The sequence below is a fragment of the Scyliorhinus torazame genome, chromosome 11 (genome assembly GCF_047496885.1).
Source record: "Scyliorhinus torazame isolate Kashiwa2021f chromosome 11, sScyTor2.1, whole genome shotgun sequence".
Classification (NCBI taxonomy): domain Eukaryota; kingdom Metazoa; phylum Chordata; class Chondrichthyes; order Carcharhiniformes; family Scyliorhinidae; genus Scyliorhinus; species Scyliorhinus torazame.
In genome coordinates, this window is record NC_092717.1 from 198318213 (window position 1) to 198345702 (window position 27490).

General features: G+C 48.1%; 1 protein-coding gene across 4 annotated transcripts in view; it reads left to right on the forward strand.

The window, feature by feature from the left end:
• The window catches only part of LOC140385753 (1-phosphatidylinositol 4,5-bisphosphate phosphodiesterase gamma-1-like), a 439770-nt gene that overhangs the window by 368800 nt on the left and 43480 nt on the right, over positions 1-27490 (forward strand). For all 4 annotated transcript variants that reach the window (XM_072468226.1, XM_072468225.1, XM_072468227.1 and 1 more), the window contains 6 exons: positions 1246-1342; positions 2991-3057; positions 19022-19185; positions 21901-21997; positions 24564-24788; positions 26679-26827. In XM_072468226.1, the coding sequence (XP_072324327.1) occupies positions 1246-1342; positions 2991-3057; positions 19022-19185; positions 21901-21997; positions 24564-24788; positions 26679-26827 (799 nt within the window). The remainder of the gene's footprint in view (positions 1-1245; positions 1343-2990; positions 3058-19021; positions 19186-21900; positions 21998-24563; positions 24789-26678; positions 26828-27490) is intronic.

Genomic DNA, 27490 nt, shown 5'->3' on the forward strand with positions numbered 1-27490 from the left:
ACAATGGGCGGGATTTACACTGCAACATCTTGCGAGATCGCATTAGATCCCGCGAGGCGTTGTGAGCCAGGTAGAACACGGGAGTGGGGATCTTCCGCCTTCCATCAGCCACACTGTGCCGTGGCGAGCTGCTTTATGGTCTTGACGTGGTCGTAAAATCACACCCACAATATATAAACATGTAGCCAGCTAATCTCAACGCCCATATTATCAGCTTGCACTATAAAGTTTATATTCATGTTTCCAGAATGAAACAACCAAGACCGAAGGAGTATTTAATCATTTCCATTTGAATTTATAACTAAGTATTGGTGATTTTGGTATTGTACACATTAAGGCAAGGGAATATTAGCAGTATTCACAAGCCAGGGGTAAAATTTCCTCTGCTCCGATCAACAATGTGCCTCTGCACCATCCTCTTAGTGTTTCTCACATCAGCAATTCTTAGCTTACCGTGTGAGTCTACCATTTCACTGCAGATTACAGGTACTTGTTCACTTTTGGCTCATGACCAGTTGGAACTATATAGAAGCAAGACACAGAGTTCAATTACACACAGCTGAGAATAAATGAAATTGAACCCAATTTTCTAAACTCAAACGGCAGAGGCTAAAGCCCTCCATCCCATTTCATTCTATTCCTACAGTGTGGCCTTCAATTTTCCACGAACTGTTCTCTGCTCTTTGTCCATGTGTATTTATTGTGTGTGTATTTTTATGCTTTGTGTACATATATATGCATAAGGATCTGTCCACATGTGTCTTTGTACATAGGTGTTTATGTAAATATTTGCTAAATTCCTGATGTACCTCAAAATACCTCTTCAACAATGCAATTGTGTTCCCAAATAAAATTAGGAACCGTCAGTTTCTAACAACCTTTCTTTCTGGTGGATCAATATTTCAGAGAGGTGGAAGGGAGTAGGGGACCTCTATTGCAGTGCCTCCCTATGGTGTGATGGCGATGGAAAGAGGTGAACATTAGCAATGTCTCTGTATAGGGACAGAGATGGGTAGAGATTAGCCTATTGCAGTTTTAGTGTAAGGTGTGACAGTGATGGCTGAAAATCGCGATGGTGTATAGTGTGATGGTGCTAGAGTGGCGCAAATAAAACATCAAGAGGAGGAAATAATAAAACTAGAAAGTACCAGGAAAAGTGGAGATGTTATTGGTGATGGCTCATTTCCTGTTTCCTGCTGGATTTCTTTCCTCTGCCTAAATATTTTTCCCTCCAACCCCCATCAGGTGGCGAGGAGACTATGGAGGTAAAAAACAGCTGTGGTTTCCTGCAAACTACGTAGAGGAAATAACCAACGCACTGGTTCCTGAACAAGACGAAGCGGTGAGCAAGAATTTTGAATCTGTTTGTACAGTGTGGCTGGAAACCAGTGGGTAGCAATTTTTTAAGTGCATTGTGGATCTGGAAGCTTTAAAAGGGTTTATTTCAATTTTCTTTATATACAGAATGTTTAAGTTGGGAATTAAAGATGAGGATCAGCTAGCTTTATCAATAGAAATATCTAGAGAGCAAACACTGGGAAATTATGTTTAAACATTTATCAGTCACTGTCCACAATTGCATCCAATTCTGATAACCACACTTTAGAATACAGAGGGTGGAATGGAGATCTATTGGAATGGTATCAGTGATGAGAGTTGCCAGTTACCCGCAGAGTCTAGAGAAGGATTGTTCTTCTTGGAGTAAACAACTCCCCAAGGCTCTTGAGAACAGCACCTTCCAAATCCACAACCACAACTAGAACATCAAGGGCAGCAAAGCCTCGGGGCAGATTTGTGCAGTACCGCTTCTGACCACGGCAGCACTGTGCCTGGCCGGAATTGAAGATTGGCCAACAGCACTCACAGGCGGACCCCCTTCCAAGGGCGGATGGAAGTCCCACCCACTGCCAATCAATGCGCATGTGAGCATTAAATGGCAGTAGGAGTTAGAGAGTCGGTTGCTGCGCATTACACTGTCGAGCGCTGATCGCTTGCCATCCTCAAACACCTACCCTTGGGAACACGATCATCTGGAAGTTCCCCTCCCAAGATACTCACCATCCTGAAAACAGATGCCATCTTACTAGAGCGGCATGGTGGCCAAGTGGAAGGCGGAGCAGTGGCCCAGTAGTTAGCACTGTTGCCTCACAGCCCCAGGGACCCGGGTTCAATTCTGGCCTTGGGTGGCTGTGTGCAGTTAGCACTGTCTTCCTGTGTCTGTGTGTGTTTCCTCCAGGTGCTCCGATTTCCTCCCACAGCCTAAACATGTGCAGCTTAGTGAATTGGCCATGATAAAATTGTCCCTTAGTGTACAGGGCTGTACAGGTTAGGTGGGATTACGAGGATAGGGTGGGGGAATGGGCCTAGGTAGGGCGCTCTTTCAGAGATTCGGTGCAGACTCGCTTGGCTGAATGGCCTCCTTCTGCATTGTAGCGATTCTATTCTATGTATTGGAGGTGGAACTTCCAGATTCCTCCACAGTTATCTTCACAATGGCAGATTGGTTATCTGTCTTTGCAAAAACCCAGGACTTATTCTCAGCCCTGCTTCCGTAGGAAAGTGCTAAACGTAGTCCAGGCAATTCCCTTCCTAATGGGACTGGGAGTGTGTCTCTACCAGATGGCTGGCAGAGGTTCAAGAAGGAAGCTCACCCACCATCTTCTCAAGGGATGGGCACCAAGTACTGATTTGCTAGCGAGGTCCACGTTTCACGAAAAGGTTAGAGATTTGCATTGCTGGGACTGTGGAAGCTGGTCATTCACCAACTCTAATGGCTTCTCTTGTAGACTGCCTTTGTAGACTGGAAATGAATGGCCCTCTTTTTTTTAAACAAATCTCTAAAATATTCACATGTGGCAAAGCATGATGGATGCAGTACAAAAATGTTTGTACGTATATATATATATGTGTGTTATGTATATTTTATATATATATGAAATAATGCAGCTATATTTGTGCTTTGGTATTTTTTTTCTCTTCTGTATTTGCAGTCTGTGGAAAACAGTCCACTGGGAAGTTTCCTCAAAGGATTCATTGATGTTCCAACTTGTCATGTCGGTGAGCAGTATCGCAAAGATCTTACACTCTCTTGTATTACTCCTATTTTCTTTTAAATTCTGTGCGTCAACACGAGCAACAGAAAGTGTGGACAGACCCAAAGGTTTAATTTTGTCTGAGAGTGAACTGTTTGTTAAAATCAGCTAAAAATTATTCAAATAAATGTGCACAACTGCACTATAACAATGCACAAAGAAGTTTAGTGCAAACATATTTATAACAAAGCTGGCAAAAGAAAGGGCTGGCACAGAGTTAATGGGCCGAGTGCCCATCTTCAGTGCTGCAAACATTAGCATTACAGCACATGCAGTAGAAATTCACCGACACCCAGCAATATGCCATAACCCCATCTTTGAAGACTACTTTATACAGCTGTACTTTTTCATTATGTGTCGGCCTTGGCTCAATGGTAGCCTTTGAGTCAGAAGGTTGTGTGTTTGAATCCGCTCCAGAGAGTTGAGTTTTTAATCTACGCTGGTAGTTTAGTGCAGGACTGAGGGAGTGTTGCACTTTCAGAGGTTCTCTCTTTCAGATGTGACCTCTGCCTGTCTACTCTCTCCCAATTGCATGTAAAAGATCCCATGGTACTGTTCAAAGGAGAGAAGTCCCGGGCAGCACTTATTCTTCAACCAACTTCGAGATGAAGAGGCAGAGGGGTTTAGTGAGGACAATCTAGATTGCAGGGCTTAGTTTTTATTTATCCTTTCATGGGATGTGAGATCTCTGGCAAGGCCAGCATTTGTTGCCCATCCCGAACTGCCCTCCAGCTGTGTGATTTGCTGGGCCATTTAAGGGGGCAGTGAAGAGTGGACGCCATTACTGTGGACCTGGAGTCACATGTCGGCCAGACCAGGTAAGAATGGAAGATTTCCCTCTCTAAAGGGCATTAGTGAAGTAAATGGGTTTCTTTGACAACCGATGATAGTTTCCTGATCATTTTGACTGAGATGAGCTTCCAATTTCAGGTTTCTTAATTAATCAGTTGAAATTTCAAAATTCCGCCAGCTGCCATGCTGAGATTGAAACCCATACTCCAGGGCAATAGCCTGGCCTCTGGATTTACTGATCACATTCTGCTTTCTTACCATTTGCCACTAATAGCGTTCTTCATCCCTCAATAGCACCATTAACACTCCCCTTTGTCTTATATCCACGACCCGTTTATCAATCTCTCATAGAGTCATACAATATAGTGAATCGAGTCTGCACTGGCAATAATACAATAAACCCACTTTTCAGCACTTGGCCCATACCCCTGAATGTTATGACATTTCAAGTGCCATCTTACTAGAGCGGCATGGTGGCCAAGTAGAAGGCGGCGCAGTGGCCCAGTAGTTAGCACTGTTGCCTCACAGCGCCAGGGGCCTGGGTTCAATTCCGGCCTTGGGCATATTTTTTCAAGGTGTTGAGGATTCCCGCCCCTGCTACCCTCCCAGATGGCGCATTCCAGACTCCCACCACCCCCTGAATCCTTTGCCCCAACCTACTCTTGTTCCCTATTCTTCTGTTCTGCCCCATCTCTCCCACCCGCCTCTACTACTATATAATTCATTACATTGCTACCCGTCTTCAGTTCTGCAGGTGGGTCATTTGGACCCAAAACCTTATCTCTGTTTCTCATCACAGATGCTGCCACACCTGCTGGGTTTATCCAGCATTTTCTGTTTTAGATCTGGATTTACTAGTCCAGTGACATTAACACTATGCCTTTGTCACCTTGCTGTGGTGAGGCAAAGAGGTGATGCGGTGCAACAGACACAAGCATCGGAGGACCAATGGGTATGAGAGGGGCTGTAGGGCTAGAGCAAGTTACTGAGATATAAGTGGTGAAATCTTGGTGGGATTTAAATACAAAGATGAAAATGTTAAACTTGAGTCATTGAATTCCAAGGTAGGTCAGTGAAAGGGTTGATGAATGAGCACAACTTTGTATGTGGAATAAGATAATGTAACTACTAATTAGTGCCTATTAAGAGATAGAAAAATCACAGACTAAGATGGATCAATACACAGAATGCATACAGTAATGGAATGTTTGATTGATCACCAGTGCTTTAGCACAGTTCTAAAACCAAGTCCCAAAGCTCTTGCATGTCCCTGTGGTAACATCTAAGACTGGAACCATGATGCTTTGATGAAAAGCCTTTGTGTGTGAAAGACACTTCACAGAATCCCTTCAAGCTCTGCCTCATGTAACAGCAGGGATAGAAGGGACTGAATAGAATCTCAGTTAAATCTCATTCTTTTGTTTGATGTCTAAACTAGCAGTAAAAGAGGCAGATAGGCATCATTCATACCTAATCAAAACCCCTTGTCAATCAAGTCCACTAAGTTGTACAGGCAGGACTTGGGCAATTGAACGACCTTCTGGATAGATCAGAATGACCAGTCTGGCAAACACGATGCCTCTTGCGACAAACGCGACATCTACTGCCTCTTCAGTTAACTGTTAGGGTAGGCAGTTGATAATCTAATGTTAACTATTTCTATTATTTGGGCAGACTTGGCATCTATTAAAATTTGTCAATTATTCTGATGGCGCTTATTTAAACAAACAAGCTACTTTGTCTTGACAGAAAACGGCCTACTAGCAAATCAACCTGTCACCTCTCATATTAACTCTTAAGATGCTGCCATTTATTTTCTATCCCTGATGGGACTGAGTGTTCTTTTTGAACACTGCAATCCATGGATGAGGGTACTCACACAATGGTCACAATAGGTCAAGAATTCTGACTTAATGGGTTTGTGCCCCCCCCCCCCAACCAGTATATTTGAGGGTGGAGTGGGGGTGGAGGGATGTTGATAGAATAAAAGGGGAGGTCTTCCCATGTCTCCCTGTCCATCCCTGACCTGTCTCCCAGTTTACAGTGGGCGAAGGTGGCATCAGGCAGCCCGCCTGCCCTGAACCCGACCCAATCACACAATCACCGAATCCTTGCAGTGCAGGAGAAGGCCATTCGACCCATCAGGTCTACAATAGCTCTCTGACAGAGTAGACTACTTGGTCCCATTCCTCTGCCTTATCTATGTAACCTTGCACATTTTTTCTTTTCGGATAGCATCCAATTCCCTATTGAATACCTCAAATCGAACCTGCCTCCACCACCCTCTCAGGAAGTTCGTTCCAGGCTCCAACCACCCTCTGGGTCAAAAACTTTTCCTCACATCACTTTTACTACTTTTGTCAATAATTTTGAACCTTTGCCCTTTAATTCTTCATGCTCTCGAGTGCGAACAGTTTCTCACTATTTACACTGTCCATACCCCTCAGGATTTTGAATATCTCTATTAAGTCTCCTCTCAGCCTTCCTTTCTCCAAGAAAAACAGACCCAACCTCTCCAATCTATCCTGATAGCTACCATTCTTTATCCCCGGAGTCATTCTTGTGAATCTCCTCTGTACTTTCTCCAATGCCTTCACATCCTTCTCAAGTATGGCACTCAGAACCAGATTCAGTAATTCAGATGAAGCTTAACTATGTCTTAAGCAAGTTCAACATGGCCTCCTTACTCTTGAACTCAATGCCCCATTAATAAGGCGTAAGATACTATGGCGCGATTCAACTAAAAGGCAACAAAGTCCCATAGCGAGCGTGTTTAGCTGCATGTTTCCCGGCGCTCCAGTGCCAAGACGCACATGGTAATATAACACCACTCAGGTTAAATAAGGGGCATCAGTGGGGAACGCGCGGCCAAGGCCGCACAGAGCACCGTTTTCTACACCGAGGAGCTCCATTCGCCAGAACTCCTCAGTGTAGTGAGGGATCGGGATGACATTTTTGGAGGACTGGTCTGTAGTTGCCAGCTTTATCTTTGCCCCCTTTTTTGAATAAGGATGCAACATTTGCAATTCTCCAGTCCTCCAGCACCACCCCTGTGACTAAGGAAGACTGGAAGATTATCACTAGTGCCTCTGTCATTTCCACTCTCACTTCCTTCAGTACCTTTGGATGCATAGGAACTGGTCCTGGTACCTTATCTATTTTAAGATCGCCTTTCTTTTTTAAAAAATATTTTTATTCAAATTTTTTAACATATTTTCAACAAAAATAAGAAAAAACATAGAACACATAAATAAACATCTTATAGCTATGTCACGTATTCCCCCAATATACAAGCCCCCCATTAAACAATAATAAACACAGTAGTAAACACCAAGTACCCCCCCCTCCCCCCCCCCCCCCACCACCACCCCGGTTGCTGCTGCTGCTGACCACCTCCTAACGCTCCGCTAGAAAGTCTAGGAACGGTTGCCACTGCCTGAAGAACCCTTGCACAGATCCTCTTAAGGCAAATTTTACCCTCTCCAATTTAATGAACCCTGCCATGTCGCTGATCCAGGCTTCCACGCTTGGGGGCCTCGCACCCTTCCACTGTAGCAGAATCCTCCGCCGGGCTACCAGGGACTCAAAGGCCAGAATACCAGCCTCTTTCACCTCCTGCACTCCCGGCTCGTCTGATACCCCAAATAGTGCGAGCCCCCAACTCGGCTTACCCGGGTGTTTACCACCTTAGACACCGTCCTCGCAACGCCCCTCCAGAGCTCATACAGCGCTGGGCACGCCCAGAACATGTAGGCATGATTTGCTGGGCTCCCCGAACACCTCACAGACCTGTCCACCACTCCAGAAAACCGACTCAGCCTTGCCCCCGTCATGTGTGCCCTGTGCAGAACCTTAAATTGTATCAGGCTAAGCCTGGCGCAAGAGGAGGAAGAATTTACCCTACCCAGGGCGTCCGCCCACGTACCCTCGTCTATCTCCTCCCCCAGCTGCTCCTCCCATTTACCTTTCAGCTCCTCCACCGAGGCCTCCTCCTCCTCCTGCATCTCCTGGTAGATCACCGAGACCTTGCCTTCTCCAACCCACACCCCCGAGAGCACACTATCCTGGATCCTACGCGCTGGCAGCAGCAGAAATTCCCTCACCTGCCGTCTTACAAACGCCCTTACCTGCATGTACCTGATGGCATTTCCAGGGGGGAACCCGAATCTTTCCTCCAGTGCCCCAAGGCTCGCAAACGTCCCATCTATAAACAGGTCCCCCATCCTTCTAATACCTGCCCTGTGCCAGCTCAGGAACCCCCCATCCACTCTCCCCGGGACAAACCGATGGTTCTCTCGGTGTACTCGATGGACTCGTGGTATACCTTGTCAGCGGGAGTGGCAGCGATGCCGTCACCAGCGTTCTCAGGCTCGTGCCCACACAGGACACCATCTCCAGCCTCTTCCACGCCGCCCCCTCCCCCTTCATTACCCATTGCGTATCATCGCCACATTGGCAGCCCGGTAGTACCCACATAGATTAGGCAACGCTAGCCCTCCTCTGGCCCTGCTCCATTCCAGAAACACCCTTCTCACCCTCGGGGTCTTTTTCGCGCATACAAACCCTATGATGCTCCTGCTGACCCGTTTAAAAAAGGCCTTAGGGATCAGGATGGGGTGGCACTGGAATATAAAAAGGAACCTCGGGAGCACCGTCATCTTCACCGACTACCCTACCCGCCAGGGAGAGTGGCAGCATATCCCACCTTTTAAACTCCTCCTCCATCAGCCTCGTCAAGTTGAGCTTGTGTAGGGCCCCCCAGCTCCTGGCCACCTGGATCCCTCGGTACCGAAAACTCCTTTCCGCCCTCTTTAGTGGAAGCTCATCTATCCCGCTTCCCTGGTCCCCTGGGTGTATCACGAATAGCCTACTCTTCCCCATGTTGAGCTTATACCCGGAAAAGTCTCCAAACTCCCTGAGGATCCGCATCACCTCCGGCATCCACCCCCCCCACCCCCACCCCCCCACCGTGTGCGCCACATACAGTAACAGGTCGTCTGCATACAGTGATACCCGGTGTTCCCCCCGCACCAGCCCCCTCCAGTTCCTGGACTCACTTAAAGCCATCACCAAAGGTTCAATTGCCAACGCAAATAGCAGGGGGGATAGGGGGCGCCCCTGCCTCATCCCCGGTACAGCCGAAAGTATTCCGACCTCCTCCGATTTGTGGCCACACCCGCCACCGGGGCTTCATACAGTATCCTAACCCAACTAACGAACCCCTCCCCGAACCTCCTCAACACTTCCCACAGGTACCCCCACTCCACCCTATCGAAGGCCTTCTCTGCATCCATAGCCGCCACTATCTCCGCTTCCCCCTCCACTGCAGGCATTATGATTACATTTAGGAGCCTCCGCATATTGGTGTTTAGCTGCCTTCCCTTCACGAAATCCGTCTGATCCTCGTGGATCACCCCCGGAACACAGTCCTCAATTCTGGTAGCTAACACATTCGCTAACAGCTTTGCATCCATGTTGAGGAGCGAGATTGGCCTATACGACCCGCACTGTAAAGGGTCCTTGTCCCGCCTCAAGATCAGCGAGATCAGCGCCCTTGACATCATCGGGGGTAGGGCCCCCCACCTCGCCTCATTGAAAGTCCTCACTAGTAGTGAAATGAAATGAATGATAATCGCTTATTGTCACAAGTAGGCTTCAAATGAAGTTACTGTGAAAAGCCCCTAGTCGCCACATTCCGGCACCTGTTCGGGGAGGCTGTTACGGGAATTGAACCATGCTGCTGGCCTGCCTTGGTCTGCTTTCAAAACCAACGATTTAGCCCTGTGCTAAACAGCCTCCGGGGTGGGCCCAACAGGTCCATATACTTCCTGTAAAATTCCACCGGGAACCCATCTGGCCCCGGTGCCTTCCCCGCCTGCATACTCCCCAGCCCCCTAGACAGCTCCTCCAGCCCTACCGGAGCCCCAAGCCCCGCCACCTGCCTCTCCTCTACCCTCGGGAACCTCAGCCGGTCCAGAAAACGACGCATCCCCCCCCCTCCTCCGTTGGGGGCTCAGACCTATATAGCCCCTCATAGAAGTCTCTAAATACCCCATTTATTCCCACCGCACTCCGCACCGTGTTCCCCTCCCCTTTATCCCTAACTCCCCCAATCTCCCTTGCCACCTCCCGCATCCGCAGCTGTGGGCCCTAGTGGAGATTAGCTCTCCCCTAAACACCGCCTTCAGCTCCTCCCAGACCACCCCTACCTGCTCCCCCCCATTATCGTTCACCTCTAGGTATCTTTCAATGCAGCCCCGGATCCGCCCGCTCACCTCCTCATCCGCCAGCAAACCCACCTCCAGGCGCCACAGCGGGCGCTGGTACCTCTCCTCCCCTAGCTTGAGCTCCACCCAGTGCGGGGCATGGTCTTAGATGGCTATGGCCGAATACTCCATGTCCTCCACCCTCGGGATCAGCGCCCTGCTCAAAACGAAGAAGTCAATCCGGGAGTAGGCTTTATGGACGTGGGAAAAGAAAGAGAATTCCCTGGCCCCCAGCCTAACAAACCTCCATGGGTCCACTCCTCCCATCTGGTCCATAAACCCCCTCAACACCTTGGCCGCCGCCGGCCTCTTACCCATCCTGGATCTAGAGCGGTCCAATGCTGGATCCAATACCGTATTAAAGCCCCCCCCTCCCATTATCAAGCTCCCTGCCTCCAGGTCCGGAATCCGGTCCAACATGCGCTGCATAAATCCGGCATCATCCCAATTCGGGACATACACATTCACCAAGACCACCCGCACCCCCTGCAGCTTACCGCTCACCATCACGTACCTACCTCCATTTTCTGCCACGATGCTCAGCGCTCGATGCAAACGACACCCGCTTCCCCACCAAAATCGCCACCCCTCGATTTTTTGCGTCCAACCCAGAGTGGAAAACCTGCCCTACACACCCCTTTCTCAGCCTAACCTGGTCAGCTACCCTCAAATGCGTCTCCTGGAGCATGACCACATCTGCCTTCAGTCCCTTCAGGTGCGCGAACACACGGGCCCTCTTGACCGGCCCGTTCAGGTCTCTCACATTCCACGTTATCAGCCGGATCAGGGGGCTGCCCCGCCCTCCCCCCGCTGATTAGCCATCTCCCTTTCTAGGACAGCCGCGTGCCCGCACCTCACGCACTCTCCGTTCCCCCCAGCGGCAGACCCCCGCCCCGACTCTCTCTTCAGGCTCCAGCTCTCCTTTGGCCAATGCATCAGCAACCCAGTTCCCCCCCCCCCCCCCCGCCCCTCCCCATCCAGCTAGGTCCGCCCCTAGCTGCGTTGCTCCCCCAATAGCACTCCCGTAAGTCAGCTGACTCCTGCTTACCACGGCCTCTCCAGCCACTCCATCGACCGCCCCCCCCCCCTCCTGTCCATCAGCGGGCGCTCCTCTTCAGCACCACCCCTCCCCCTGACCCCACCCCCTTCCTTCCCTAGCGTGGGAAAAAAATGCGCTTTCCACCAAGCCGGCCCCGCCCCCTCAGGCGCAGCTCCCTTTTGCAGCCTGATCCCAGCTCCCCCACCTCGGGCCTCCCCTCTCCCCTCCCCCCCAATGGGGCCCCCTCTTCCAACCACCGACGCTCACACTCTCATCAAACCCCCACTATGAACCATTTCACCCTACCCCACCCAGCACCTAAAACACCCCAGTACCAAACAGAACAGAACATCCCCCCAAAACACAACAATCACATCAATCCCCTCTCGACATCCCCTCGCAACCGACCCTCAATCCGAGTCCAACTGTTCGGTCTGGATAAAGGTCCACGCCTCCTCCGGCGTCTCGAAGTAGTGGTGGCGGTCCTTGAAAGTGACCCACAGCCGCGTCAGCTGCAACATTCCAAATTTCACCCTCTTCCAATGCAGAGCCGCCTTAGCCCGATTGTACCCTCTTCTTGGCCACCTCCGCGCTCCAGTCCTGGTATTTCCGGGCCTCTGCATTCTCCCACCTGCTGCTCCACTCCTTCTTTGCCCACCTTAGGACACATTCCCTGTCCATGAAGCGGTGGAACCGCACCAACACTGCAAGCGGCGGCTCGTTGGGCTTGGGCCTCCTCGCCAGGACTTGGTGGGCCCCCTCCAGCTCCAGGGGCCCCGGGAAGGCCACCGTGCCCATCAACGTGTTCAGCATTGTGACCACGTATGCTCCAACATCCGACCCCTCCTCTCCCTCCGGGAGACCCAGAATCCGCAGGTTCTTCCTCCTCGACCGGTTCTCCATGTCCTCGAACTTCTCCTGCCATTTCTTATGCATCGCCTTGTGCGCCTCTACCTTCACCACCAGGCCCAGGATCTCGTCCTCATTCTTCGAGGCCTTTTGCTGCACCTCCCGGAACGCCGCCCCTTGGGCCTTCTGGGTCTCGAGCAGCTTGTCTATCGAAGCCTTCACCGGCTCCAACAGCTCTGCCTTCAATTCTGTGAAGCAGCGCTGGAGAAACTTCAGCTGTTCCTGCGCCCACTGCGCCCACGCTGCCTGGTCTCCACCCGCCGCCATCTTAATTTTCCTCCCTCGCACTTTTCGCTGCTCCAAAACTACTTTTTTCACCGCTCCACTCCTGGTCCAATCCATACAGTGCCGGGGAAATGTTACTATCACCTTCCCACACTGGGAACCGTCGAACAAATAGAACATTGAACATAGAACATAGAACGATACAGCGCAGTACAGGCCCTTCGGCCCACGATGTTGCACCGAAACAAAAGCCATCTAACCTACACTATGCCATTATCATCCATATGTTTATCCAATAAACTTTTAAATGCCCTCAATGTTGGCGAGTTCACTACTGTAGCAGGTAGGGCATTCCACGGCCTCACTACTCTTTGCGTAAAGAACCTACCTCTGACCTCTGTCCTATATCTATTACCCCTCAGTTTAAAGTTATGTCCCCTCATGCCAGCCATATCCATCCGCGGGAGAAGGCTCTCACTGTCCACCCTATCCAACCCCCTGATCATTTTGTATGCCTCTATTAAGTCTCCTCTTAACCTTCTCTCCAACGAAAACAACCTCAAGCCCATCAGCCTTTCCTCATAAGATTTTCCCTCCATACCAGGCAACATCCTGGTAAATCTCCTCTGCACCCGCTCCAAAGCCTCCACGTCCTTCCTATAATGCGGTGACCAGAACTGTACGCAATACTCCAAATGCAGCCGTACCAGAGTTCTGTACAGCTGCAACATGACCTCCCGACTCCGGAACTCAATCCCTCTACCAATAAAGGCCAACACTCCATAGGCCTTCTTCACAACCCTATCAACCTGGGTGGCAACTTTCAGGGATCTATGTACATGGACACCTAGATCCCTCTGCTTATCCACACTTTCAAGAACTTTACCATTAGCCAAATATTCCGCATTCCTGTTATTCCTTCCAAAGTGAATCACCTCACACTTCTCTACATTAAACTCCATTTGCCACCTCTCAGCCCAGCTCTGCAGCTTCTCTATATCCCTCTGTAACCTGCTACATCCTTCCACACTATCGACAACACCACCGACTTTAGTATCGTCTGCAAATTTACTCACCCACCCTTCTGCGCCTTCCTCTAGGTCATTGATAAAAATGACAAACAGCAACGGCCCCAGAACAGATCCTTGTGGTACTCCACTTGTGACTGTACTCCATTCTGAACATTTCCCATCAACCACCACCCTCTGTCTTCTTTCAGCTAGCCAATTTCTGATCCACATCTCTAAATCACCCTCAATCCCCAGCCTCCGTATTTTTTGCAATAGCCTACCGTGGGGAACCTTATCAAACGCTTTGCTGTAATCCATATACACCACATCAACTGCTCTACCCTCGTCTACCTGTTCAGTCACCTTCTCAAAGAACTCAATATGGTTTGTGAGGCATGACCTACCCTTCACAAAGCCATGCTGACTATCCCTGATCATATTATTCCTATCTAGATGATTATAAATCTTGTCTCTTATAATCCCCTCCAAGACTTTACCCACTACAGACGTGAGGCTCACCGGTCTATAGTTACCGGGGTTGTCTCTGCTCCCCTTTTTGAACAAAGGGACCACATTTGCTGTCCTCCAGTCCTCTGGCACTATTCCTGTAGCCAATGATGACATAAAAATCAAAGCCAAAGGTCCAGCAATCTCTTCCCTGGCCTCCCAGAGAATCCTAGGATAAATCCCATCAGGTCCCGGGGACTTATCTATTTTCAGCCTGTCCAGAATTGCCAACACCTCTTCCCTACGTACCTCAATGCCATCTATTCTATTAGCCTGGGGCTCAGCATTCTCCTCCACAACATTATCTTTTTCCTGAGTGAATACTGACGAAAAATATTCATTTAGTATCTCGCCTATCTCTTCAGACTCCACACACAATTTCCCATCCCTGTCCTTGACTGGTCCTACTCTTTCACTAGTCATTCGCTTATTCCTGACATACCTATAGAAAGCTTTTGGGTTTTCCTTGATCCTTCCTGCCAAATACTTCTCATGTCCCCTCCTTGCTCGTCTTAGCTCTCTCTTTAGATCCTTCCTCGCTACCTTGTAACTATCCATCGCCCCAACCGAAACTTCACACTTCATCTTCACATAGGCCTCCTTCTTCCTCTTAACAAGAGATTCCACTTCCTTGGTAAACCACGGTTCCCTCGCTCGACGCCTTCCTCCCTGTCTGACCGGTACATACTTATCAAGAACACGCAGTAGCTGATCCTTGAACAAGCCCCACTTATCCAGTGTGCCCAACACTTGCAGCCTACTTCTTCACCTTATCCCCCCCAAGTCACGTCTAATGGCATCATAATTGCCCTTCCCCCAGCTATAACTCTTGCCCTGCGGTGTATACTTATCCCTTTCCATCATTAACGTAAACGTCACCGAATTGTGGTCACTGTCCCCAAAGTGCTCTCCTACCTCCAAATCCAACACCTGGTCTGGTTCATTACCCAAAACCAAATCCAACGTGGCCTCGCCTCTTGTTGGCCTGTCAACATATTGTTTCAGGAAACCCTCCTGCACACACTGTACAAAAAACGACCCATCTATTGTACTCGAACTATATCTTTTCCAGTCAATATTTGGAAAGTTAAAGTCTCCCATAATAACTACCCTGTTACTTTCGCTCATATCCAGAATCATCTTCGCCATCCTTTCCTCTACATCCCTAGAACTATTAGGAGGCCTATAAAAAACTCCCAACAGGGTGACCTCTCCTTTCCTGTTTCTAACTTCAGCCCATACTACCTCGGAAGAAGAGTCCCCATCTAGCATCCTCTCCGCCACAGTAATACTGCTCTTGACTAGCAGCGCCACACCTCCCCCTCTTTTGCCTCCTTCTCTGAGCTTACTAAAACACCTAAACCCCGGAACCTGCAACATCCATTCCTGTCCCTGCTCTATCCATGTCTCCGAAATGGCCACAACATCGAAGTCCCAGGTACCAACCCATGCTGCCAGTTCCCCTACCTTGTTTCGTATACTCCTGGCATTGAAGTAGACACACTTCAAACCACCTACCTGAACACTGGCCCCCTCCTGCGACGTCAAATCTGTGCTCCTGACCTCTATACTCTCATTCTCCCTTACCCTAAAACTACAATCCAGGTTCCCATGCCCCTGCTGCATTAGTTTAAACCCCCCCAAAGAGCACTAACAAATCTCTCCCCCCAGGATATTTGTGCCCCTCAGGTTCAGATGTAGACCATCCAGTCTGTAGAGGTCCCACCTTCCCCAGAAAGAGCCCCAGTTATCCAGAAATCTGAATCCCTCCCGCCTGCACCATCCCTGTAGCCACGTGTTTAAATGCTCTCTCTCCCTATTCCTCATCTCACTATCACGTGGCACGGGCAACAACTCAGAGATAACAACTCTGTTTGTTCTAGTTCTGAGCTTCCATCCTAGCTCCCTGAAAGCCTGCCTGACATCCTTGTCCCCTTTCCTACCTATGTCGTTAGTGCCAATGTGGACCACGACTTGGGGCTGCTCCCCCTCCCCCCTAAGGACCCGGAAAACACGATCCGAGACATCACGTACCCTTGCACCTGGGAGGCAACATACCAAACGTGAGTCTCTCACGCTCCCACAAAATCTCCTATCTGTGCCCCTGACTATAGAGTCCCCAATTACTAATGCTCTGCTCCTCTCCCCCCTTCCCTTCTGAGCAACAGGGACAGACTCCGTGCCAGAGGCCCGTACTCCATGGCTTACCCCTGGCAAGTCCCCCCCCCCCCACAAGTATCCAAAGCGGTATACTTGTTTCTCAGGGGAACGACCGCAGGGGATCCCTGCACTGACTGCTTTTTCCCAGTCCCTCTTACAGTTACCCACCTATCTCCAATCTTTGGTGTAACTAATTCCCTGAAGCTGCTATCTATGACCCCTTCTGCCTCCCGAATGATCCGAAGTTCTTCCAACTCCAGCTCCAGTTCCCTAACTCGGTCTTGGAGGAGCTGGAGATGGCAGCACTTCCTGCAGGTAAAATCAGCAGGGACACTAACTGCATCCCTCACCTCAAACATCCTGCAGGAGGAACATTGCACTCCCTTCCCTGCTATTCCTCTAACTTTCTACCAAGATCTGGCTAATAACTAAATTAAATTTTTATAAAAAATAATAATAATATAATAAAATATGGTACTTACCTCAGACCAATGGGTTTTATTATTAGGTTAGAGGAGGAGGGCGGGTGGGAGACACTACACGTGTAGTGTCTCGGGTTTCCTCTCCACCAGAATTTATTGGTGAGGGTCTTCCCAGACGTCCGCTGGTCGACTTCCTGTTCCCGCCTAAAAAACTAATTTAAAAAAAAGAAAAATTCTCAGCTCCTGCTGAAATTGACTAACCAGCCAGCTCCACTCCCGCCGAAATCAACTGGCCTGCCCCTGCAAAGACAAGTGCTTTTAAAGGACAGACTTACCTCCCAGCAACCACTTCCGCAATGCTCCCGCTGAAACTGACTCACCAGCTGTTCTCACGCCGAAATCGACTGGCCTGCCCCTGCAAAGACAAGTGCTTTTAAAGGACAGACTTACCTCCCAGCAACCACTTCCGCAATGCTCCCGCTGAAACTGACTCACCAGCTGTTCTCACGCCGAAATCGACCGAAAATGCCGCTGGGGGCCCTAAAAAGAGCCCAAAAGTCAGTTTCTGTCGGGAGCTGCCGAACGTGCGACTTAGCTCCGCATAGTCGCAACCGGAAATAAGATAGCCTTTCTAACAGCCCCTCCCTCACAATTGTAAATCTTTCTCATGTACCAGTCACCTCCTCTCTCGCCCCAGCCTGCGTAGAATCTTCCTCCTCCAGTATAATGATAGATGCAAAGTATGCAAGTTTGTGTGCAAGTCCGCTTTTTATCCCTAATCGGCCCTACTCTCTTTTACCACCCCGTTATTATTTATATATTTCCTGAAGACTTGGGATTCCCTCTTATGTTAGCTGCCAGTCTCTTTTCATACTCTCTCCTAACTACTTATGAGTTTGTTCACTAATCCTGTGGTCTTTCTATATTTTGCCTGATTCTCCATTGTATTTCTGTCTGACATCTGTCGTATGCACACTTCTTCCTTTTCATCTTCACCTCTACGTCTCTCGTCACTCAGACTGCTCTGGATTTATTTGTCGTACCTTTCCCCTATATGGGAATGTAACCTCACATTGCCTGCAATGCAATCTCTCTGAAGGTAGCCCATTGTTCAGCCACCTTCTTTTCTGCCAACACTTGATTCCAACTCACTTGACTCTGATGCATTCTCAACCCATCTAAGTTGACCTTCCCCCAATTAATCAACCTTGCTCTGGAATGTTCCTTGTCCTTTTCCAAGGTCAACCTAAAACTTATGATGCAATGGTCACTGTCTCCTAAATGGTCTCCCACTGATATTTGATCCACATTGGCCCACTCATTCCCCAGAACCAGTCCTCTTGTTGGACTGGAAACGCACTGCTGCAGAAAATTCAAACACATCCCAAGAACCCTCGTCCCTCTTGTCCCTTTCCACTATTCCTATCCCAGTCTATATTTGGATAATTGAATTCTCACATTATAATTACTCTATAATTCTTAATAATAATCTTTGTTAGTGTCACAAGTAGGCTTACATTAACACTGCAATGAAGTTACTGTGAAAATCCCCTAGTCGCCACACTCCGGCTCCTGTTCGGGTACACCGAGTGAGAATTCAGAATGTCCAATTCACCTAACAAACACATCTTTCGGGACTTGTGGGAGGAAACCGGAGCACCTGGAGGAAACCCACGCAGACATGGGGAGAACATGCAGACTGCACACAGACAGTGACCCAAGCCGGGAAAGAAACCCGGGGCGCTGGCGCTGTGAAGAAACAGTGCCAACCACTGTGCAACCGTGCTGCCCTTGCTCCTCTGTATAAAATCTTTACAAATTTGTTTCTCTACGTCCCTTCCACTAGTCGGTTGGTCCATACACCACACTGATCAATGTTAATGCACCTTTTTCATTCCTTACCACTAGCCAGAGAGACTCTGTCCTTGACCCCTCTGGAACATCCTTTCTCTCCAGTACTGTAACACCAATTTTAATCAACACTCCACCCCCCTTTCTTCCTTTCCGATCACTCCTAAACACCTTGTACCCAGGAATATTTAACATCCTGTTCTGCCTTTCTTTGAGCCAGTCTCTGTTATGGCAATAATATCATAATTCCATTTGTCAACCTGCGGCTATAGATCACCAATCGTATTAAATGCAGTGGGGGAAAGCGGAGGCAAGGCAGGTAACCCAGTAGGTTTCACTATGTGGTTTTGCCATTGAGCAGGAAGGGTGGGGAGGTGGTATTTCAATTGGAGGTCACCACCAGGTCTATAACCCACTCCTTTAACCCTCTCTAAGGCTTCTTTGTGAATTCCAGGGAGGACTTCTCCTGCCTTTTCCTGGCCCACATGGAAACAAGAACTTATCTGCTGATCCTCTTCTGACTCACGGACCTTCTCCTGTGAGCTTGAGTCTCACTGAGGAGTCATCACTGACCACTTCCACATGTTCAACTCCCTCACCACCCCCCCCCAACCCACACCCAGTTTTGACCAAGAAGGGGGGGGGGCTAAAATCAGAACTAATTATTTTTTAAAAAATACTTCAGATGCTTTATTAATTGGCTGTGACTGCGTGCACCATATTAACATGCTCAGCATTTACTCAACAGTCATTCAGAAAGAAGGGAAAGGAAGCAAGCAGTACGTTTTCACCATCCACTCCCAACAAATGTCCCACCCTGTGCAGATGTTGGATGTGGCTGCAGATAGTCAAGAGGATCTGAATGACTGGACTGCGAAGATCAGGGAGGCAACACAGAATGCAGATGCCAGAGTAAGTGCGAGGCAAAAAACCATTTGGGAGGTGTTGGAACAATTCTCTTTATCAACCGTGCAAAGCAGAAAATAATTCCATCCAATTCCTTTGCCCGACTCTTAAAAGGAGGTGGATGTGATCAATGACATCTCACTGGTTATGGTAACTGTTTTATTTCTAGCATTACGATTTTAGAATACGATTTTAACCTAGTTCCCCTGGTGGCTGGGAGTTTGACCAGCGAGTAGCTGATCCAGACAGACTAAGAACAGTGCACATCCTAACCCGACCCCACACCCTGTTTGCTGATCCCCACAAGAATGTGTGTTACTTTCTGTTTGAATCTCTCCAAAGCCTCATCTATCGCTGTAATGATATGTATAATGTAAGGAGTGTAAAGGGTTAACAAGCAGATGTTCACATATCTTGACACTAGATGGCATCACAGAGTAATCTTATAAAAGCCTGCGTCTCCAGGTGTTCTGGGGGAAGGTTGTGAAGAGGGTTGAGATAAAGTGTTAGTTGTACTCGAAATACATTATAGATTTAGTTATTACTTAGTGAAGTGTGTGAACCATTTGAAGTAGTGTAAAATAAACTAGCTTTGTTTCAAATACATAGCTTGATGTTCTTTGTCAACACTACGACTTTTAGCCATCTTGAAGGATTATACAAGGAACATCACATCCCCATCTCTCCAACGAGGTCTAGCCCCATAATCCTCCAGGAACTCTCTGGTCTCCCAACTGTAGTCGCTTGCGCATTCTCCATTTCCTTCCCAACAACCATTGGTCACCATGCCTGTGCCGTAAGCTCCAGAATTCCCACTTCAAATCCCATCACCCCTCCACCTCCTTTATGGCACAGTTTAAAAGCTACCATTTTGTACAAGCATTTGACAACTTGTTCTAATATCTCCTTCTTTAGCTTGGTGTCAGTCTGTGCCTGATAACTCAGCTGTAAAGTACCTTGCAATATTTTACTATATTAAAGATGCTATAATAATAAGCTTTTATTGTCACAAGTATGAAGTTCATGAGAAAAGCCTCTCGTCGCCACATTCCGACGCCTGTTCGGGTAAGCTGGTACAGGAATTGAACCGGCACTGCTAGTCTTGTTCTGCATCACAAACCAACTGTCTAATGCACTGAGCTAAATCTATATAAATACACATTGATATATTGCTGTTGTTGAGTTAGCTGATTTTAGCCATGTCATAGTTTGAATTAGAGAAGGGAAAATATCTTTCTTGCTCCTGATCACTATTCAGGGAATGTGTGTGTCTGTGCATGTGTGCGCGCGTCTGGTGCATGTGTGTTTATGTGTGTGAGTTTATGTCTGTATGTGTGTATGTCTGTGCATATGTGTCTGTGTGTATGTCTATGTATGTGCCTGGTGCGTGTGTGTTTAAGCATGTGAGTTTGTGTCTGTGTGTGTGGCTGTGTGTGTCTATGTTTGCGTGTGTGTGGGTCTGTGCGTCTGTGGATGTGCATGTGCGTGTCTGTGCATCTGTGTCTGTGCGTGACTATCCATGCGTATATGTGTCTGTATGCGTGTCCATTGATGCAAGCACAGGTGACTATAAAACATGATTTTGGTTTTAAAAGTCTGAATGACAGTGATGTAAGTGAGGTATTTAACTGCGAGCAGTGAATTAGAGCATATTTGTTTAAAATTAACATGTCTCATGCAAGACTGACGGTATTTTCCCTGAGAATACAGATAATTGATGCATGCTGGAGCTGAAGCCAGCCGATCAACTTCTTGAAAAGGATCGTTATATGTCTGACTGGGATTATATCTTAATGGGATTGATTGGCAATGGAATAGGATCGGTATGGACTGAGATGCTCAAATATTCCACAGGAATGCAATGGTTCTTGTGTTTCTGAGGCAGAAGCGCTGTTCACATCCCCACTATCAAGCTCTGATCTGGTATCCTTCAAATACTTTGGTTAGTGGGGGAAGAGTCGGCCAGAGTTCTCATGTCTAGTTGTTTGATCTGATTGAAGTCTTCAAGATATTAACAGGGAAAGACAGGGTACATAAAGAGGATATTTCTTTAACTGGTTGGAGGTTCTAGAACAAGGGGACATAGCCTAAAAATTAGGGCTAGACCGTTCAGAAGAGATCTTAGGAAACATTCCTCCACTCAAAGGATGGTAGAGGTTTGGAATTCTCTTCCACAAATGGCAATTGATGCTAGATCAGTTGTTAATTTCAAATCTGAGATAGAGTTTTGTTAAGCAAAGATATTAATGGATATGGGCCAAAGCAGGGATCTGGAGTTAGGCCACAGGCCAGCCATGACCTCATTGAATTGTGGAGCAGGCTTGAGGGGCTGAATGGCCTACCACTGTCCCTATGTTCTGATCCCACAATCTTGCTCGAAAACGCCTACCGGTAGACATTAGATGTGACTCGGTTAGATCTCGGGCCGATGCTTTTTAAGGTTGAGTGACTTGTCGAGATTCATACATAGAGGATGGTCACTTGGCCAAGGTGCCGGAACACAGGCAGTACCGGTGAACTGTAACCCAGAATGAATCAACTCCTTTGGAAGAGGACGATAAGAAAATAAAGTTTGCTTTTTGTTTTCAGGGTGTGGGCTGGCAAAGGTGGGATTAAATGCCCATTATTATCCTCGAGAAGGTGGTGCTGGACCTTCTCCTTGGACTACTGCAGTCTGTGTTCCCCACAATGGTGTTAAATGTCCATCTCTCTTTGTAACAGATGCAAGAAGGAAAAATAATGGAAAGGCGGAAGAAGATTGCACTGGAATTGTCAGAGCTGGTTGTCTACTGTCGTCCTGTGCCTTTTGACGAAGAAAGTAAGTTTGACTTCATACTTTTTGCCATTCGAGTGGAAACATTCAATTTCCTATCATTATATCTTCTGGCAATTTATTTTGTGGAGTTACTTTTACCTTCAAATCAAATTGCCATGTGGACAAGACTAAGATGTAACATGACCCTAATTCAGCACATTTATTGGGCCTACTGTTCTTGTCTGGGCAAAAGGCATCGCTCATTAATAAAGAACACTGGGGTTAGCAGCACAGAAGGAGGCCTTTTGGCCCTAATGCCTTCCGATGTTTTACTGTACTAAAGATGCTAGAAAAATGCAAGTTATTGTTGTCGTGCTGCTGTTCACTAGACTGATCCAGAACAATTCACTCTGCCTGACCTCATCCCACATTTCTTTGCTGTCATTGAATATTTATCCACGTAGTGGCAGCACGGTGGTGCAGTGGTTAGCACTGCTGCCTCATAGCGCTGAGGACCCGGGTTCGAATGCGGGTCACTGTCCGTGTGGAGTTTGCACATCCCCCTCCATGTTTGCATGGGTCTCACCCCCAAAGATGTGCAGCAAGATGGGTTCTGGTGGAACTTGTTCCCAGTGCACTGGGGCAAACCTTTTAAACAGCCCACCTCGGCACCTGGCAGGCCCAGTGACTGCCTCCACACTGTTACTGGTGGCGGTAGGCCCGGCTCCAGTCAGAACCACTCCAGCACTTTCTCCCAAGGCGGGCGCACAGTGTTATGGGCGAGGCGTTTTCAGAACCCCCGCATGGAGTTCAACCAACCTCTCCCTTTAATGGATTTGTTGCTTTTGCTAGCAAATGGCTTTCCCTAGGTGTGGGATTACAATTATGGACACGTGGGCTTTTAAACACAAAACACTGTTTATTCCATGAACTCAACTTAACATCTTAAATAAACATTGGATCTCTTAACACCCCTTACTTCAAAGATAACTCAGAAAATATTGCAACAGCAAATACTTCCTTACAATGTTCCTTCAAACTTCCAAGAGACTTAACACCTTTAAACAAAATCACATCAGGTTAAAGGATATATATATTTTCTGTAGAATGGCAGAGATATATTAGCTTGGTTGATTTCAGCTCCAGCACCTTGCTTTCTTCTTGCAGCTCTCTGGACACACAGACACACACCCACTGCTTTTTAAACTGGCTTTCTCCCTTCAAGCAACTCACAGAAAACCAGAACTCCTCAAGCTGCTGTCTCAGACTGGCTTTCTCCTTTTTAATCAGCTCACAGGAAAACAGCCAGGCACTTTTAAACTGCTCTCAGCAAAACCAGCCAGGTACTTTTTCAACTGCAAAATGGCTGAACTGAGCTGAGCTCCACCCACTCTATGACATCACTGTTTTCTTAAAGGTACATTGCTTAAACATCGAGTTCTTAAAGGCACTCTCGCATGACAACAGAGACGGAAAATGTCCCTCCTCCTGCTACCCGCCTCGATGATGAAAACCCTGACCTCTGTCTCCTAACCTCCCTTCTCATTCTGAATGATCGTCTTAAACAGATCACCCCACAGCACTGCTTTTCCAATTAGCAGAAATAATCTTTACCAACTCCTGTGATCAAAACCCTTCATCATTTTAAAAGCCCCTCCTCTCTGTTGGAATGGAAACAAAGAGAGGCCGGGGAGCAGGACAGGGAAAATAACACACAATTTCTCCCGGTTAGTATTTTCCAGTACAGTAGAGGGCCATGGACAAATTTTCCATTAAGGGGTTGATCAAGCGGAATTCCACGCTACCCTTTGCACCCTTAAAAGGCCTTAATGTGACAACTCAGATCAGCTGAGTGCTAACAGGAGATCCTGTGAGGCCTTCTGAAAGACCTTCACTAACCTGAGGTAATCAAATCTTCATGGCTTAGGCAAAATGTGTCTCTGTTGAAGCCGAGGATCGATGTAGCCTATGACATCATTGAGCCAGCTGCCTCCGCTAAAAAGCCCTCCGAGGGGCTGGAAGGCTTCTCAAACCACCCAAAAAGGCACCAGGTTCTCGACATCTCTTCTGCTGGCAAAGGAGCTGTTGTAGAAATCGAAGTCCGTTGACCTCGTGTTGTTTCTGTCATTCTGAATGCCCTCAGGTTAGCTGCTGGGTCAGGATCTCTCCTTTGGGCTGAGGCCCATTGCTGATGGAGTACACAACCAGCTTCTTTCTGCTTGTCCCACTGCAAATCTGACCTGGGGGCGTTCGATGCTGACATTGAGCACATGAAATGGAACTTCCTGCCTTCCTCAGTTCTTGAGGAACACAAATTCTCTGATCTAGCGAATGCAGAATTTCCTCAATACATTGCCGCTCCACTAATGCAAGGTTGGGAGTACCTGCTCCCATCTCACCCTCTGCCAAAGTTACAGGCGTAGAATGCAAAGAGCTCCGAGGGAATCTCTGGTCAATGAATCAATAATTCTCTGTGTTGTATAATCCAAAGAAGGAGTAATTTAAGTGCCAGGAGGGTCACTATATCATTGATGAACAGTGAATCTTGTGAAGAGATGAGTTGACGTACCTCGTTAGCCCACTCTGGACTGGTGCTTCTTTGCTGACCTTGCTTTGTCTCGTCCTACAGAGATCGGGTCAGATAAGGCCTGCTACAGAGACATGTCATCCTTCCCCGAAACGAAGGCGGAGAAATACGCCAACAAGAGTAAAGGCAAGAAGTTTCTTCAGTATAACCACCGGCAGCTGAGCCGTGTCTACCCCAAGGGGCAGCGCCTGGATTCCTCCAACTATGACCCACTGCCCATGTGGATCTGCGGCAGCCAGCTGGTCGCCCTCAACTTCCAGACACCAGGTACATTTTCTGTAACCAGCTACACCAAGGAGTGAGTTACACTCGCTCAAAGGCAAAGGGAGGCAAATGTTAGCACTGCTGCCTCACTGGACCAGGGTTCAATTCCAGCCTCGGGTGACTGTCTGTGTAAAGTCTGCACGTTCTCCCCGTGTCTGCGTGGGTTTCGTCCGGGTGCTCCGGTTTCCTCCCACAGTCCAAAGATGTGCGGGTTAGGTGGGGTTATGGGGATAGGGCGGGAGAATGGGCCTGGATAGGGTGCTCTTTTCAGAGGGTCGGTGCAGGCCCGATGGGCCAAATGGCCTCCTTCTGCACTGTAGGGATTCTATGGAAAGCATTGTTCTCGTTGACACCACCGTATTCAATCATAGACAGAGAAGCTCGGGTGATGACTTTCCTTCCCGCCCAATACCATAATCTCAGGACCCCCCAAGGATCCACCACTTAGTCCTCTCCCTCTTCCTCATCTACATGCTTTCCGCTGGTGACACAGGGCCTTCCGCAAGCATGCTGCTTACAACCAGCGTTATGCTTTCACCTGCTCTCTCGACCTCTCCACTCCCCCGATGCTGTGTGAGATCAAGCATCGGATAAACTGTCATTTCCTTGAGACAAAAATTGGGAAAATTAAAGCGACCACCTTGAGTTTCCAACATATTCTCCTTTATCTTGCCATGATTCTAACCTGGCTCAGTTTCCCCAGCCTCAGCAATCTGTTGGAATCCAAATTAAGTTTCCAAGCGCATAGCCACTCTATCACGGTGACCGCAATTCCATAAGTTGCCCATCCCCACCATTACCTCAGCCCATCACCCACCAAAGTCTTCATCCATGCCGGTGTTACCTTAAAGATCCATAATTCTGCTCGTCCAAAATCCTGCTACCAATATCCAAATCCTGCTACCAATATCCTATCAGTCCAACATTGCTGAGTGACCCTTCAGTCATCTCGGCCCCATGTTCTGTAATTCCTTCCCTAAATCCATCTCCTCTAAGCCTCTCTCCAAAATACAACTCTTGAATCAAGATTTTGGTCAGCCCTCTGATTCAGAACCCATGCTTTCTTGCGCCTTTCTGAACAGCGTTTCATCCCTCCAGGATTGCCAATGGAGCATCTGTGTGTTAAATAAATAGGCCAGTCAGAAGTCACTTTCAAGAATGTGTCCTACTTCTGGCAGTCCTATCTGTGAAATGCCCTGCAATGATTTTCTCTATGTCAAGAGTGTTTATGATTTGTGCTGTTGTAACCACAGCTCTGAATTAAATAATTGGACTGCAGCCCCCTCTGCTGGGTTGAACAGTAATTACAGGAGCAATGACTAACTCCCTCTGGTGGCTCCTTTTGCTGAACATGGGGAACAGAGCCATATGGGTCAGAAAGGCTCAGTGAGTTGATCTAATGATTAACTAAGTCCGACAAGCCTGATCTGTGCTCAATGAGCTGATCTCGGATGGGTTGGGTATTAGGTGTAATATAATTGGATTCAACATTCCTCAGCTAGAGAGGTGATTAAACTGATTGGAGATTTGCAGTTTGGTGACTCTTTGCAAAACTGTCTTCATTGTCGACGAGAATTCAACTGTGAAGGTCACAATTGCTAAGTACTGTCACTTAGGGAGTAACTTTTATGTCACTTATGTGGGGTTTCCATGCCTGAAGATGAATGGGAAAATGGAAATTTACCCCCTTGCTCTCTTGTAGGTTTACCCATGAAAATCAGAACTAGCCCTGGTGGACCCGAGTATTAGATAGAGAAGGTTTCAGCTAAAAAAAAAGAACAGAGGCACTGTAAATACTGGGAACTGTGTCGGAAAATCACTGACATGGTTTTTAAAAAACAGGAAATGAACTTTGAGTCTGAGAGGGCTTTGGAATTTCTTTTTTTTGCGCAGACAAACCCATGCAGCTGAACCAGGCGATCTTCACCATGAATGGAAAGAGTGGGTATGTTTTGCACCCTGACATCATGAGAGAGGAGAGCTTTGACCCCTTTGACAAGAACACTCTCAAGGGTGTGGAGCCAATCACCATGCAGCTTCAGGCAAGTGGCGGCCATTTTGTTTCACTATGAGGGATCTGAGTAACCTGACACATGCTGAAACCACATGAGGGATTTGAACCTCTTTACTCTGGGTGGGAGCGGAGTGGGTGAGCAGTGAAGAATGAGCAGCTCAGTTTCTAGCTCCATTCTTACCGATTTTAATGCCAGTGGTTTTGGTTTTTGCAGAAACAGGTTGGAGCCTCATGCACTTATCGTGATGTTAATATGACCCTAGCTGACGTAAATTTGCCTGGGGCTTGTGCATGTAGCCACCACACCTTTCATGTTCACTTGAAGCAGATCTGGTCTGCAGACAAAAGGGATCCTCCACAGTGAGTCTGAAATTTTTCTTTGTGGGACCAGAAAGAGCAGGAGGGCTTCGACAAGCTCCATGAGGAAAGCCGCAATGGCCCGCTCTACCACCCTCAGTACAGGAAGCGAGCAGGGCACCATTCATAAAGGCAGTCTCGATCTCTCAAACCCCCCCCCCCTTGGACACCTCATCACGGCCTCCAGACACTCCCATTACCTCAACAAACCTCTTAAGGGGTCTTCAAGCCCCCCCTCACCCCACCTCTTAAGGACAGTGCACCCCCAAGCCCGATCCCTGGCACAGCGAAACTGGCACCTGAGCACCTTGGCACTACTAGCATGGCACCCTGG